Source organism: Malus domestica, chromosome 09 (genome assembly GCF_042453785.1).
Source record: "Malus domestica chromosome 09, GDT2T_hap1".
Classification (NCBI taxonomy): Eukaryota; Viridiplantae; Streptophyta; class Magnoliopsida; order Rosales; family Rosaceae; genus Malus; species Malus domestica.
In genome coordinates, this window is record NC_091669.1 from 1,431,095 (window position 1) to 1,447,209 (window position 16,115).

Genomic DNA, 16,115 nt, shown 5'->3' on the forward strand with positions numbered 1-16,115 from the left:
AATTTTAAGATTTGTACTTATGCACTACCCACCCGAATCTCGAAATTCAAACACATTTAACGATGATAAATAGAATGATAAACATATATCATACTAAATAATGGTGAGCAAAAATGCTCCCGTATTTTAAGGGTGGTGCGCAGCACGTTCCAACTGTTGGAGTCAGTAGTATCAACGGGAAGAGACCTCATCTCCAACAACCCATCTTAACAAAAAATGCAGAAAATTAAACTCCAACAGGCTAACTAAATGACTCTTTATTTTGTGAACGGTAACTAACTAAATTTAACCAGGAGACATTCGTAGCTTACGTCAAAAGGATCAATGTTGTAATATAAGTAATTTACTTGCTCAAAATAAGGATCAATTTAGCTACGAAAGCAGGGAGATGATCGAGCTCACGATAGCAGATTTTTTTATCCTATCGTCTTGCAAGGGAAACAAGCTACCAATTGCTTGCATCATCTGAAGCCATCCAACTAATGGTTGAATTTCTCAGTCAAGACTATGCTCAAGGCATCAGTGTGCAGGCCAGACTCGACAGCATAGCCACACTACACAACCTCTCGCGCTGCCATCAGATTATTCCGTCTCTGGTCTCTTCGGGCGTAGTGTTTTCAATGCTAAAACTGCGGCATGGAAGCTGTTTCTTTTTGAGACTGTTCCAATTATGGTTCGAGAAACAAGCAGTCAAGGAATAAGTTGATGGGGTGAGTACAACGGCATTGAGACTGTTCCAATTATGCAGGAAGTTGATGCAGAAGGAGAAAAAGTTGACGGGGTAAGTACAACGGCATTGAGACTGGTAGAGGAGAAGCTTGCAAAGATCAGCAGTGGACGATAATCTCGACCAAACTCTGAGCTTTGCCAAGCAGATTAAGATGTTGGAACAGCCGTTCATCTTGTTTATTGAACAAACGAGGAGGACAACAATGCAGAATCAACGCTTGAATTCAAAGTCCCAACAGGCAAATCGAAAATAATCACAAGAGCTTAGAAAATACCACACCAACATTTGGCAAGCAGTCTCACAACAAATCCCACTATCAAGATAAAACCATTCAACGGTGTGTTGGAACAACAGATTTCAGTTGTGTAAGCAATCAACATAAAGGAACAGTGAATACTTTTGTAACTATATATGGATTAGCTTCGGGAATTCATCAAACCCTCCGAAAAAGAACGTATAGTGTAGCTACCATATTCTCCTTTCATATAAGAGCTTATTTAATTGACGTTATAACACCTTTCTACAAAGAAAAAAAAGAAGAAAATAGGGCCTCTACACCCATGGCAAAACCCGACATGGATTAGAGTACGTTTCAGCCTGACCTTCTGTAAAAGCTATAGGCCACAGCCACTGTTGCCACAGCTCCAACCACGGCAGCAGCTGCGAGAACATCGCTTTGCTCCCAGTTCCCGATCAAGCTTGACAGCTTCCCTAAGGCATCCTTCCTGGCACACGACTCTCTGGTTTCTTTCACCTTCTTTTCCTCACTTCCATTGTTCTGCTCTAAACTTACTTCTTTGCAGCATGTAAATCCATTACTATTAGCACCCTGGCAACAGCCTGAAAAGTTCTCATTATTCTGAATCTGATTGCCGTTTTCTTAGGGCTTCTCCTCCATTTTCTTACTTTCTCCTCCATTTGGAAGCTTCTGGTCATTAATTTTTTCAGCTTCATCCGAAGATGCTCCCATTTGGCCCCTGTAAGGAATGAAATTGAATTTCGAGTTCAGCCATTTAAAGATTCAACTCTATGTTTCATCAATAGCAATCGAGTAAGGACATGTATGATCAAGCTTAATAAACAATTTGACAACAGTACCTACTTGACCCCGTCCCCCCTTCCCCAAAACCACCTTTGGTTTGGTTTATCTATAAAAAAAAAAAAATTGTTTGATTTGGTTCACACGAGTTGTTTGATTTGGTTCCTCAATGTTAATGTAACTCCATATCAATAATCTATCTTCCAACACTATAAGTAATCAGCAATAGGAAAATATGACAACAGAAGCTTCAGTTCCAGTGAACTTTTCATCAGCAGACGGTTGGCAAAACCGAAAACACACAATCCTCCAAAGTCGTTCTATGATCTCTCCCTTCCCAATATGCTGATCAAGCAATTCCGGCACATCCTTAGGAGTGACGTAGCCATACCTGCAATTATTAATACCATAATATTCAAATTCCTTCATCTATCCCAATACAATAAATTTTACATTGTTATGATCCGGATATTACCAATGGCCTGTTATGCTTCCATCTGAACCTGGGCTGTAGACAATCAAGTTTCCAGCACACTTGTGGTCTCCAATGTGAGAGCAAGCAGTAACAAATACCTGATTTGTCAATCCTCGCAGCTCAGCCTCCTCTTTGAACTTATCAATGAGAATAGGTCCACAAACTCCACATTTTTATCTCGACTTCCATGTAGACCTGTAAACGGGTTAGGTTTATTGGGTTTGGGTCGGGTTGAACCCGACCCGTTAAGTTAACGGGTCACCCGAACCCGACCCGTTAAGCTAACGGGTCACCCGAACCCGACCCGTTAAGCTAACGGGTCACCCGTTTCACCCGTTAACACCCGTTAACAATTATTATTATTTTTTTTTTGCATAAAGTTTATTTTTTGTTATTAAAACTTTACTAAAATTACTAAAATATCCTCAACTAACGGGTGCTAACGGGTGTTAACGGGTCTAACGGGTTGACCCAAAGTGACCCGTTATTTAACGGGTTGTTAACGGGTTCACCCGTTAGCGACCCGACCCGTTAAGCATCCACCCAAATACAAATATTAACGGGTTGGGTCGGGTTAACGGGTTGGGTCCAAAATGCCAGGCCTACTTCCATGTGCACATACAAATACATGGGAGCCAGTCAACGCCTCTTGCACTACGGAAGCCCATGGTTTGTCGTTCACAAGGACATCAATTGGTTAGAAACCAAGCCATGTTACCGGCACACAGCCTCAGAGTAAACAAGGAAAATTTCAAGGTATCAACACTAAAACTAGTCCAAAACACACTAAATTAGCTCAATTCGAGACTTCGTAAATTGAAATGGGAAAATCATAAACTCTATCTCTAGTTAGCAATCATCGAAATCTCCTAGTCAAATAAAGCAAATCTGAAGAATCAAAACACCACTCACTGGTTAATTATCTAAATCCTATAAATTTCGGTTAAAATTAAGCAACTACAGAACAAAAACATCTTTACCTGTATTTGATCATTTGTGGGAAAATCAACACTTCGCCGTCGGAAAACTCAGTTCCTTCGCGTCCTTTAATTACTGTCGGGTCTATCAAAAACCAAGAAAAAAGTGAGTAATGGAGTCAACTCAGCTCAACACCAGAACTCAGTAGCTCCAGTAAATAAGAAACGGCAAGAAAAGCGAAACGCCGACGAGTTGAACTGCAAAACGGACCTTAACGGCGATGTCGTTCTTGCGAGCTTTGAGAGCGGAGGCGAAGAACTTAGGGAGCAGAACGGACTCAGAGCCTTCGACGCACGACGGCCAGGCCTCGGGGGTCTTGTAGCAGAGTAAGACGTGGCGGTCGTACGCGTTGACAGTGCCAGCAAGTTTTTCCTTGCACATCTCCAATCTCTTGAAACCGAACCTCTCGTCTTCGGTGGCTGGAACGGCGACGTCGAGGTCATCGGAGACCATTGCTAGGGCTCGGAGAGGAGGGAGGGGTTTACCAGGGGTTGAAGTTGAAAACGATGAGAGGGAAAAGATGAGAGAGAAAGAGCGTTGTTGTTTGGTTGTTGTGTTGATATAACGAGGAGGCTGAGAAGGGAACCGCGGTGTCGGTGTGGGTGTAGGTGCGTGCGCAACACATACGGCGCACGATGGGGTTTCTGAAGATCGGAGTCGGGACGCGTGGGATTGGGCACGTGGGGTTTGATTTGTAGTTCATGTATATACCTCTTTTTTGAGAATAAAGATTTTTTTTGGATCCTCTTTGTAGGGATTTTATAGTTTGTGTATCGTATTCATTCATTGTAAATCAGACGGTTAGAAATTACTTTAAATCTATAAATTTAAAATTAAACACAAATAATATTTAAAGAAAATTGACTGCATAATTAATACGATAAACGAACACAATTAAAAAATTCTCAGAATCCTCGTAAAAAGAATCCGAACTCTTTTGATGTCTCCGATCATATCGGACGGAAGCTAAAAGATAATTCGTGCACGCAAAAATGGAAGGTCCTACAAACGGAGGAGGACCACTCTCTATTCCCGGGAAGTGGGGTACAAGCGCGTATGTATATATCACCCAATGGGGCACCAATATGTTGTACTAGCAGGGAACTGAATGAGGTGAAATTGGAAAATCCCTTAAACTTGGTGATGTGGCGACCTGTGATTCGGCCTTCACATTCTGTCAAGAAACAGGCCGGTCACTTTGTTGATTAAGTCAAGCAGTCAGCCTTAGCCCGACGTGGACAAGTTCTGGAAGTCTTGTTTCGCTCATTTATTTATTTCTTGTCAATGACGTGTAATATTTGATTTCATTTGTTTTTTTGGTGGACTAATATTAAATATACTTTTGTCAATGAATTAATGATACAATTTAGAACGGTGATATTCACACATTTTGCACATATTCTTCAATTTGATAGTTGAAAATTGAGAAGAATGTGTGTGAAATGTAAAAAGAACGTGTAAATAGCATATCCCTACAATTTAATATAAAGGAATGTAGATTTCAAACAACGATTGTTTTTTAAGGTAACGCTTTTGTTCTTGATTTTTCATGTTTGAGCTTGAAATGAACCGCTTTCATAATCTATTGTATTACTTTGTGTTCAGTTGAATAAAGTATCTTTTTCCAACGAAAAATAAACGGAATGGCATTTAAATAAGGAGTGTAGAGAGTGTATGCGTAAGGAAAGAGGCATGCAAAATTCATTTCAGCTCATACATCTTTGTGTTGCTTATGTTGGTCTTTCAATTAATTATGTTGAGAGTGAGGAAATAAATTGTACTTAGCAGTGTCAAATTACAACCCTAATCGAAAAACGTCTTGTTCGCCGGACCTACTCGACTGCTCCGAACAATGTAAGGCCGAAAGGCGGACGATACATAATCGGGTTTTTTCGAAGTAGGCATTCATAAACATCAAGGAAGCATACTTGGTAGAAAATGAAAGATCCTCAACTTCATTCCTCAAATTTTCAATGCAATTGAATTTCCTCAAATCTAAGGAACTACCAGATTGTAATGCTTGCAATGGAAGGGAACCATTGTGTACATGTAGCATCCACATGAATCAGTTGGAGGCTTGTTGGAGTTTTTAACGGAATGACCAAAATGATGGATGGTAGACAATCTCAAGGACCACTTTTGATTATTTACCCTTCTATTGAATTTGCAAAGGGGAAGAAGTTTTAAATCCATTACAAAAGAGATAATTGCAGCATGATTGATAACATGCTCATCACGTGATTGGGTTCCTAAAATTCCCAGGTTGTTGCAGGCTTCCTCGTCCTTGTAGAATATTTTGTTCAACAATTCCAGAGAAAAACAATTATTCGATTCGTTTCAGGTAACAGATGAGTAGCTTAATTCAAAACTTGTTTTCGTTCTAGAAGTTTAGATTATACAAGTGAATGGTCAATATGATATACTCGATAAAATTACATGTCTCCTTTTAAATTTAAAGTTCATTATTTTGAAGTGATTTTTGGAATTTAATTTTTCAATTTATTTGATTGAGAGGTGAGGAATTGGAGATAATTAATTATGTTTGGGGGTTAACTGGTATCCTCTAGAATATGTTTTTTTTTTTAATGAGGAATCCTCTAGAAAATGTTTAACTTTATTTTAAATTTTCATGTGGTTTTGGCTTCAATGAGGCAATGGCATATGTGTAAATAAACAAAAGTTTAATTCTAACCTAAGGGGGCTGACGGAAGTCAGGGGCATGGATGGAAAAGGAGTTTCTTACTTTGCACGTGGGGCTTTATTGTTTGGGTTATTCCTCCTAGCTTTTGTCATTTTCATTAAAATTTAAATCTTTTTATTAAGTAAAATTATTAAATAGTTTTTTTATTAAGAAATTGTTATTAGGATTCTAAAAATCTCATTTAGCATTCTAAATTTTTTATAATTAGAAAAAAAAATACACTTATAAGAAGTGTAAATGAGATTTTTGAAATGCTAATAACAATTCGATTTTATTAATAAAAAGTTTGAAGAAGGCCTTTTCATTAAAATTCCCCCAAAAAAAAAGGAGTATGCTTCTTCCTAAAACGCTTCTTTAGGCCATATAAACAAACAGTGAGACGTAAAAACATGCCCCAACCTCAAATATTTCTCTCACAAACAAGGAGAGAATTTTCAGTGTGACCGGTACACAAGGTGGTACACCACGTATCACTAAACAAATAATAGGATATGTGTGCTAAAAAGTTAATAACTTAAAAAATAAAATTTCCCACTATTCTTATTAAAACACGTGATGTATCACTTATATTCCCGTCACAACTAAAAATTTCCCTACAAACAGAGAGACGTAAAAACATGCTGCCATGGGCTTCAGAGAGGAAAAAAGATCAGGAAAAAAAATGACCTGATTGGGTAAGACTTGTACACAAGTTTGTAGTAAATGTCTATGTAACTTCCCCACAATTCTCTTTACTGCACTTTCATTCAACTCCCAGTTGTCTCTTCATCGTCAAAGCTTTCAATATTGAGATGTAACCTTAATCTTTTACAATGTCGGACCTCATCAGATGAGTGATCGCTTAACTATGGCATAGTCTGATAGTCCTCCTCATCAGTATCATCATCAGACTCATATGGTACACGCTCATAGTCCACATCTTCCATTCCTGAAGGTAAATCACGTTCCCATTCTATAAAATCCACTCCTGTTTTCTTCACCTTAATTTGATGATCCTCCTCTGTTCCATAAAATTCTGCACGGACACAAACCTTGTCGCCACCTTTCAGATTGAGCTTCCTATTTGAAAGACTTCCCAGCCAAAGATAATCTTCATGGGAAGCAATTACAGTGGCATCCGTTCGCCAAATGCAAAAATGAGTTCGCTGGGTACGATTAACAACAACAATGCATAGAGACCCAGTACAGTTGGAGTGGTCTGAAGAATAAACGATGCACACGGCCAGCCCTCCTATTCCTATATAATCAATACTTGACGAAGAAGTAAAGAAGCTCTCAGCAAACCGTAGTATAATAAACTCAATACTTGGCGGCGGTTCATATTTGACAGTTTCAGGTACTTCAAATTTGACAGTTTCATCCTCACTGACGGCATATGCTAACCAGTAAGGAATATCATTTCCAGAGAGAAAAATTCCACCAAATTCATTCACGTTCCTTTTCTACAACACGGTATGCAAAGTTAGTATGAGCAACAATACGAACAGCAGAGAGAGAGAGAGAGAGAGTCCCATACCACTAGGAGGTTCTCTTTAAAAGTATCAGTGAGACTGGTGCACCCTTCCATGTGAATGGTATGCATGTTGTACAATGACTTATCCAAGATTGGAATATCTTTGAGTTTGAGGCAGTCTTTCAGTTGCAATTCCTTCATATTGAACATCTCTGAAAAGTCGGTCATCGTTTCCAGTGCAGTGCAGTAATTCGCTTCCAGTGTAATCAAACTCGTCGGCAAATTCGGGATTGCCTGAAGGTTTGTGCAATGATTTAAACTTAATAACTCAAGCTGGGAAAGGCCACTGAGGATGGGCAGCCGATTAAAACCATTTCCATCTAGTATTAAACTCCTTAAAGAAGATAGAATACTTCCAAGGTTTTCAAGAATTGCATCATCCGTTATATTGCAGTCGCTGAGATCTAAATAATCAAGCATCTTCAGTTGTGCTAAGGAATGGTAACCCCCAGACACACCCTTACATCCTTTGAGGTTCAATTCCTCGAGATTTGGGAGTTTCGAGAAGTCTGGTAATTGACTCAGGTTACAGGAATGATCGAGAGTAAGAACCTTCAACTTCTCCGGCAACTGTTGGACAAAAAGAGAAAACAAATAAATCAAAATCCAGATAAATTAGAGAGAAAGCATGACTGTCGACTGATGTTGGTAATTACAAAACTCAGAGGAGGAAACGATTAATAATTTGGTTGAGGTTACGACAATTATATGAATCGTACCCGGTCTGAATCCTCCCAAACTCGTACAAGCTTGCTGTAGCTCAAGTCAATATAAACTAAGTTTCGTAAATCAAAATCTTCGGGTATGACCTCTAGAGGAAATCCATGCCAACACAACAATCTTAACTCCTTGGAAAGATGACGGTAGCTTCCAGTGACCTTTACATAATTGAATATGAGAAATTTCAGATGCCGCATATTCTTAAATGCTTTGTTGTGCTTTGGCATGTTATCTCACCAACTTATAAACCCACAGTTGAACAATTTAAAATACAAGAAATAAAGACACCAAGAGAATTACGAGGTTCGGCAAAAACCTGCCTACGTCCCCGGAGAGATATTGCTCTTCACTATGAGAATAACTAGTACAAAATATACATGAGTTAAATTGACATAACCCAAACCCCAATCTCTTGTACACTCACAGAATTTTTCCAAGAGCCTCACTCTCCCCAAGAGTTTCTCACTCTCACTCTATTTTCTTTTCCCTCTGTGTTTTCCGTATGCACTCCTTCTTTTTCTTCACACTCGGAAAGCATTCCTTTTATATCCAATGCAAGCAATTCCTTGCATTTAAATAAAGGCCATCATTTTCATCCCCCAGCTATTAAGGCTTCCATGATGATTATGTCTCCAAAGTAAAAAGCAAACCTTGCTTTTCCTTTATCATTCCACACGCCACCTTCACGTGAAGAATGCAAATGGAAAACATAAAGAAGACCTTTTTCATGCATAGAAAACATACATATTTACGTGCAAACAAACACAAAGACAACACTTTGCTACAGCCATTTCCCTGTAGCACATAAAGCTAAACTATCAAAATTGTTGCCAACTCAAACTATGAGCCAATCACAACAATCTCCACCTTGGCGAATACACCATGCAAAAATCCTTGCACCCATCACCAAAGCTCATTGGCCTTACGTATCAGCATACACACCCTGAATCAACCTCGTTGGTCCTGTTCCGATTCAGTCACTGCCAATGCATGTGCAGCTGCTGCAAGCTAAAAAACACCATTTAGCTTCAGACAGGATCTCGACATATCCTCGTCTCCTCCAGCAGGTTTTCCTCCTCTTCATTGTCAACCTGGAAACTTGTCAGTGCACCCATTTCCAGCAACACCCGTCGAGCCAGACAAATATTCCTCACACTTCTCTTCCTTTAGGACCATCTCATCACCTGTGAATCCCATAGCTCCACCTGCTGCAAATCCTTTGCAACACTCGAGACTAAACATCACCAAGAGAAGTGTTGCTTCGAGTACCTAGAGGGCATACTCGAAGTCTTCTGCCACAAAATTGCTACTACTCGGACCAAGATCATCCTTTCTTTTTCTCAAAGGACAATTTATCTTTTTATGCCCGAATTCTTTACAGTTGTAGCATTGTAGACCCTTGCCTCCGGAACCGGATTTGAACCTGTTGTCTCTCTCAGATCCTTCTCCCAATTTTCTTCCACGATTCCAACCTTGAACAGATAAAGCAGTGTCGTGCCCACCATCAACAATGGTCTTCTTCTTTTGTGTATCATAAGACACCAAAGAAGCTTGCACCTGCTCCAAACTTACTGTATCTTTTCCATGCAGTAAGGTTGTCACAAGATTTTCATACGAATCTGGAAGTGAGGTAAGAAGTAAGAGGGCTTTGTCTTCTTCCTCAACCTTGACATCAACTTTCCTCAATTGATCCAAGTATCCGTTGAACTCATTCATGTGGTCCATGAGATTCCCGCCTTCATCCATCTTCAGCTTGTACAGTTTCCGCTTCAAATGCAACTTGTTGGTCAAACTCTTAGCAATATAGAGTTTTTCCAACTTCTCCCAAAGTGCAGGCGCAGAATCTTCATCCATAACATTATTGATAATGTTATCAGCTATACAGTGTCGAATCGTGCTAACACAACGCGCCTCCAGCTCCTCCCACTGGTCATCTGTCATTTCTTGAGGCTTCCCATCTTTTCCCTTCAAAGCTCTAGCCAAGCCTTGTTGAGTCAAGACATCCTTTACTCTCATCTGCCAAAGAGTAAAACTGCCTTTCCCATTAAACTTCTCAACTGAAAATGACATGTTTGTAGTCATCATGGTGAATAACAAATCTGGACCGTCAATGAACCAAAGCTTCCAACAAAGCTCTGATACCAATTGTTGTGCTTTGGCCTGTTATCTCACCAACTTATAAACCCACAGTTGAACAATTTAAAATACAAGAAATAAAGACACCAAGAGAATTACGAGGTTCGGCAAAAACCTGCCTACGTCCCCGGAGAGATATTGCTCTTCACTATGAGAATAACTAGTACAAAATATACATGAGTTAAATTGACATAACCCAAACCCCAATCTCTTGTACACTCACAGAATTTTTCCAAGAGCCTCACTCTCCCCAAGAGTTTCTCACTCTCACTCTATTTTCTTTTCCCTCTGTGTTTTCCGTATGCACTCCTTCTTTTTCTTCACACTCGGAAAGCATTCCTTTTATATCCAATGCAAGCAATTCCTTGCATTTAAATAAAGGCCATCATTTTCATCCCCCAGCTATTAAGGCTTCCATGATGATTATGTCTCCAAAGTAAAAAGCAAACCTTGCTTTTCCTTTATCATTCCACACGCCACCTTCACGTGAAGAATGCAAATGGAAAACATAAAGAAGACCTTTTTCATGCATAGAAAGCATACATATTTACGTGCAAACAAACACAAAGACAACACTTTGCTACAACCATTGTCCGTTTCCATTCAGGTGTATGGAATCCTACTCAACTTAATTATAGTACTATTAAGAAAGAAATATTATCTATAGTATTATGCATTAGTAAATTTCAAGACGATTTATTAAATCAAAAATTTCTTGTTAGAGTCGATTGCAAATCTGCAAAACATGTTTTACAAAAAGATGTTCAAAACATTGCATCAAAACAAATTTTTGCACGATGGCAAGCCATATTATCAATCTTTGATTTTGAAATTGAATACATTAAAGGCAGCCATAACTGCATTCCAGATTTCCTAACCAGAGAATTTTTGCAGGGGAAGAATGTCTAATAAAAACCCAGCTTATTCACAAGGCAGTAGCCAACAAAGGAGGCTTCCTGCCTCATTACCACCACCAAAACAGGAACCTATTCCCGGTTCCTCAGCCTTAGCCATTACCAATCGATTTACTCCATTAGGATCAACCCTAGGAAGTATCCGACCAAACTACCAAACAGCGTTAGTAAACCAGTATGATCCTTTCTCTTCTACCTACAGGCAATCGCCATCTCCCTCAGTAAGCTATACCAAAACATCTCCTTATGTTATTAAACCTTCCAAAGAGTATCTCTTCAGTATCCCCCTCAGCTACAAACACTTGAAAACACCAGAGGTCATAGCCAAAAAGATGTTTCCAGTCAATTCTCATTTCCAACCAAGTGAATTCCACAAAACCCTCAAGTACTATACCACTATACTCAATGAGACTTCATCCATTACCATAAAACCGATTTTCGATAAAACCTCGGGTAACCAGAATAGAATCCTGTACCATTCCCTTACCATTAATAAATTCCTGATAGAATCAGAATGGGGAATACCTCTCTTTCAACCCAAACCATTTAAGGGTAGTACCTTCCCTAGCCATTCAAACCATTATACTTATTTTGATTACATTCAAGCATGGACTAATATTTTCCTGCACCAATCAGAAGATTTTAGTCATTCATGGTTTATAACCTTTGATCGAAGCTTTAGATTAAATTTTCCTGCATGGCTCCCTAGATGGTGGTCGAATCATGGCCTTATCTCCGATCTCATGCCGGATGATTTCAAACAAGTCTTATCAGGCATCTTCCAAAAGAAATTCGATAGAACACATTTTGATGAAGGAATCTCTTTGTTCGCCCTATTCATGGCAAAATACAAGGTCCCCTGGATCCTCCGCTGGAACTACAAGATTGAATCCAATCAAGTCCTCCGACAATGGATGATCAAGTGGTGGGATAAATTCAACTACCAGAAGATCATTGAAGTTGTGCTCAAAGATTTCCTCGCGGAAACCTCTCCAATACCTGCAGTCGCAGCCCCATCTGCTGAAGCCCTGCCTGAACCAACCAAGGAAGAAATTGAATCATTATCAGACATTAGTCCTTCTTCCTCCCTCAAAGGCAATGCCAAATCATCCAAATCCTCAAGCAGTTCGAAAAAGAAGAAGACTTCAAAGCTGAAGGCTCTAGCCAAAATCCTTATGAAAGAGTTGCAAGAGGAAAATGAAGACAGTTCGGACTCCGACCATTCTTCAGATGCTTCATCCCAGTGCGCAGTAGCTTCACAAGGAAATATTTTCCCGCCTGATTCTCAGGACCCTTACGAGTTTTGAGTTTTTATTTGAAAATGTAATAGATTGTATCCCAATAGGGAATTATTAGTTATCTGTATGAACTCTCAGTAGAATACTTTGTATTTTGTAAATAGCCGCAGTAGCAGCAGTTAAAGACAATGTCAGCTGCAAGTGAAAGCAGCAGTAGCAGCAATCATTTCGGGCAAAACTACAGTAGCAGACCAGTTACTATTCATGAATAGTAAAATCACTTTTACTATTCATCCATCATTTCATCCACTCTCGTGATTCTACAGTCCGGACAGCATCTTCTGCTTTCGTCCTCTTTACAGCAGTAGCACATGGCAAGCGGGATTCCCGAATCTGATTGAATTCTCCTCTCTCTTTAAAAGAAAGGCGGTAGCTCAGAGGAGGGGGAGCTTCTTGGGGGAAGAAACTCTGCGTATTCATCAAGAACAGAGTCTTTTAATTTTATTAAACATTTGTATTTCATTTTGAAACACTTGCATTTTATTATCAAGGATGCCTGCGAGCTCCAAGTCCAGTTCTTAAATCGTCAATAGACGAAACGTTTGTAAGTTTTTCTTGATTTTCAATAAACATATTTTCAATCGAATATCAGCATCATTAATTTTAATTCATTATTTTATCATGAATATTACACCTACTTTCAATCTAGTTTTATTTGTTTATGTTCTTATAATTGATTCCATAAATCTACAATTTCCAGTTAACCCTAATTTGATATTAATCAAATATTATGAGTTTCTTGTTTCAATACTTGGATAAATTCGTTCATGCACTTTAAATTTTAGAGTTTGATTAGTATATGTTTTCATAATTAGATCATATCATGCTCCATTCATGTCCACTTCTATCCTAAGAACCCGTCTTCTGTCAATGGCAACAATGGAGGCTAAGCCTGAAGCCAAACCAGAACCAAAAGAAATTGAAGAGAGTTCTGAACCTCATGTCAGATACAAGGTAATTAAAACTTAAAAAAAAAATTATTTATGAACACCAATCAGCTTCTTTGCCCGCTAGGTCCATTGTTCTTCATTTTGCATATCTTTCGAAGGACATTTGAGGATAACATTCCTCAATTTGGGATATCTATGTTGTAGATTTTGCAACGGTGGTTGCATGGGAGGCAGGGAAGCCGTCGGTGAGGGAGAGGGTGACGGTTGCTCCACCTTAGGCCATGGAAATGAGGAGATGCTGCCTGAGGAGGGCTTCTCTCTCAGAAAATGGAGGAGGTAGGGTCTCTAAATCCTTTTCACCCAGCTGATAGATTATTCCATCCGGCTCTCTTCACTGCAAGAAGTTGCCAGAAAAGTAAGTCCAAATCGTGATGCATAATTTACTTTAATTTTTTTTAAACTAATTTATGAATATACTTTCTTCATAATGAGTTTACTTCTTGAGCAAGTGCAACCTTTAAAGGGAAGGGATACATTCAGACCAAAAAAGAAAGGGGAAGGTATACATCCATTCTTTTCCCTGCTACAGGTATGGACCTCTATTAAATTTGATTTTCCTAAGCATTTTCTTTTGTTTAAGGTCAAAACTATTCATGTGTCATAGTTATTATGGTCATGCATAGAAAAATGTTGTAATTATATCTCTTTCGCTCAAAAATTAGTAGATTTGAAGTTGGTACATGGATATATACAACATAGAAAATGAACATTTACTCTTAACAAAATCACAAAGAATTCGCATGCTTTGGTATGGTTCAAAATGATATCATGTGAAGAAGTTTCATCATTGCTTTGATATCATGACTTTCAATGTAGTTAAGAGTTTATGTTCAAATCACCAAGTGTACTAATTCAAGGTTCATTGTTCAAATTCTTAAATTAAAATTAATTGTGTCTTGACTCCAGTTTCTTCATGCCTTTTTTAACTTCACATACATAGATATTGATAAAGAGCTTCAGGAGGGTCATTACTGAACTTCTACAAATTTGTTAAGCCTCAGGCTTCCATTTATCAAACTATAAGTAACTATAGATTAGTAGATGTTTAGTAATGACCCTTCTGAAATGATGGATTTATTGTCGATATTATTGATCAATTGAGTATGCATGAGAACTTTTAAGTAATCATTGCCATAAAAAGTAGAAGTGATGACTCACACCAGGAATCAATTATCTCATCAGCAGCTTTATTTTTTTCTAAGATCGAATTTGATACCTGTAGGTTTATATAGGTTAAATCGATTGTTAAGATGGCAATTTAATCACTTTTCAACATCCGATATCTCCATCTCCTTGTTTTGGATTTTTACTTGAAATGAATAGATTCTAGGTGTTTCATTTAGCGAAATGAGCAGTGGATGGTGCTAACTCATTTTTCTTACATTCACAGCAATATGGGCACTTTTCTTGGCAATATAGTGCTTAGCTTAAAATTAGAATGTGATTCAGTAGTATTGAATTTGTTCGATTAACCACTGGTCCATTTATAGTTCATTTAATCTTTTGAATTAGTAAGCTACGGTGTTGCCTCCTTTACATTTCTTGGTATGTTATTGATTTGGAAAACATCATCTATCTGTTCTATTTATCGCATGTCATAAGAATCAAAGTAGACTTGGCATCCCTTTTGTGGCCTTTTTTGTGTTGGCAGATGCCATCAGATAGGCAAAATCATATCGGCTACAAAGTGCAATGAATGCTACAGGTTACTAAATTTTGTCATAAGCCTTCATTGTGGCATTGCCCTCTTTGCGACAAGTAAGCATTATAATTTCACTTTGTGGAATGATATTAAGTTGACTTATGGAATAATATAGGGTTGTTTCATGCATGAAAACCATGAATCCATTTCATCATGCAGTTTTTAGTTAAACAACTATGTTTTTGTTCAATTGACTGTTGAAATGGCTGCCTACATTGCAGGACACATATTATATGTGTGAATTAAATGTTTCTTCTGTTTCTTAAGGAAACAAAACTTTTTTGGAAACCATCTCTTTCTAAGAAAAAACTTTCAGTTTCTTCCCACTCGTTGTACAATGTGTTTATATGCCAACTCAATTGAATGTATACAAAAGCAAAACTGCTTATCTTATTGACCTCATTAACTCATGTATCCCTTTGTTCATAATTGTGTTGAATTTATTCAACTTAAATGTGTTTTATTCATCTTATTACGTCTGAAACAACTGGTTCCCTTGGCAACTCGTGGGCATTTTTTCGAGTGTAATCTATTTCTGCTTGTGCTCAGTTTTTATTTTAGACTAGTAAGTTATCTGCACGGTATTGCTGTTTGGAACGGATCCAACTATGATGTATCTTTAGCTAATGCATTGGTGAATCTCTATGCAAAGGCGGGTTCTGTCAAAACCGCTGCTAGCTTGTTCCGGTTGCGGAGAAAAATGTGTTTTCTTGTCGCTCCACGATTGCCTCTTCCACACGTAACAGGCAAGAACACTTACATGTATGAAAGGTGAAGAGAGAAATTTCCTTGAAATGAGGTGGGTTATAGAACACTCAAGCCACCCCCTTAGATAAGTATCTAAGACGTGTAAGACACACACTTGTAAATTTATCTAATGTCACTGATTTGATAAGAAAATAAGTTACTTATATCTTTAATTAAGGGCTCGTTGTCATTACTTCTCTAGAAAGCACTTC

General features: G+C 38.4%; 3 protein-coding genes and 1 long non-coding RNA gene across 4 annotated transcripts in view; all 4 read right to left on the minus strand.

Annotated features, from left to right (window-relative positions):
- Positions 1-16,115, minus strand: part of LOC103421466 (uncharacterized) — a 62,788-nt gene that overhangs the window by 15,559 nt on the left and 31,114 nt on the right. The gene's annotated exons all lie outside the window — the stretch shown is intronic.
- Positions 1,125-3,788, minus strand: LOC139188149 (uncharacterized). Its single transcript, XM_070805303.1, has 2 exons — positions 3,433-3,788; positions 1,125-1,707 (listed from the first exon to the last, which is right to left on the minus strand). Exons 1-2 carry the CDS (start codon positions 3,673-3,675, stop codon positions 1,681-1,683), a joined length of 270 nt encoding a protein of 89 aa, XP_070661404.1. The 5' UTR covers positions 3,676-3,788; the 3' UTR covers positions 1,125-1,680.
- On the minus strand, positions 1,883-3,071 carry LOC103421573 (uncharacterized). Its single transcript, XR_003775890.2, has 3 exons — positions 2,863-3,071; positions 2,245-2,439; positions 1,883-2,160 (listed from the first exon to the last, which is right to left on the minus strand). It is a non-coding gene; the product is annotated as an uncharacterized lncRNA (long non-coding RNA).
- Positions 6,290-8,383, minus strand: LOC139188147 (disease resistance protein TAO1-like). Its single transcript, XM_070805300.1, has 3 exons — positions 8,156-8,383; positions 7,440-8,006; positions 6,290-7,365 (listed from the first exon to the last, which is right to left on the minus strand). The coding sequence occupies exons 1-3, from the start codon at positions 8,381-8,383 to the stop codon at positions 6,769-6,771; spliced, it is 1,392 nt and encodes a 463-aa protein (XP_070661401.1). The 3' UTR covers positions 6,290-6,768.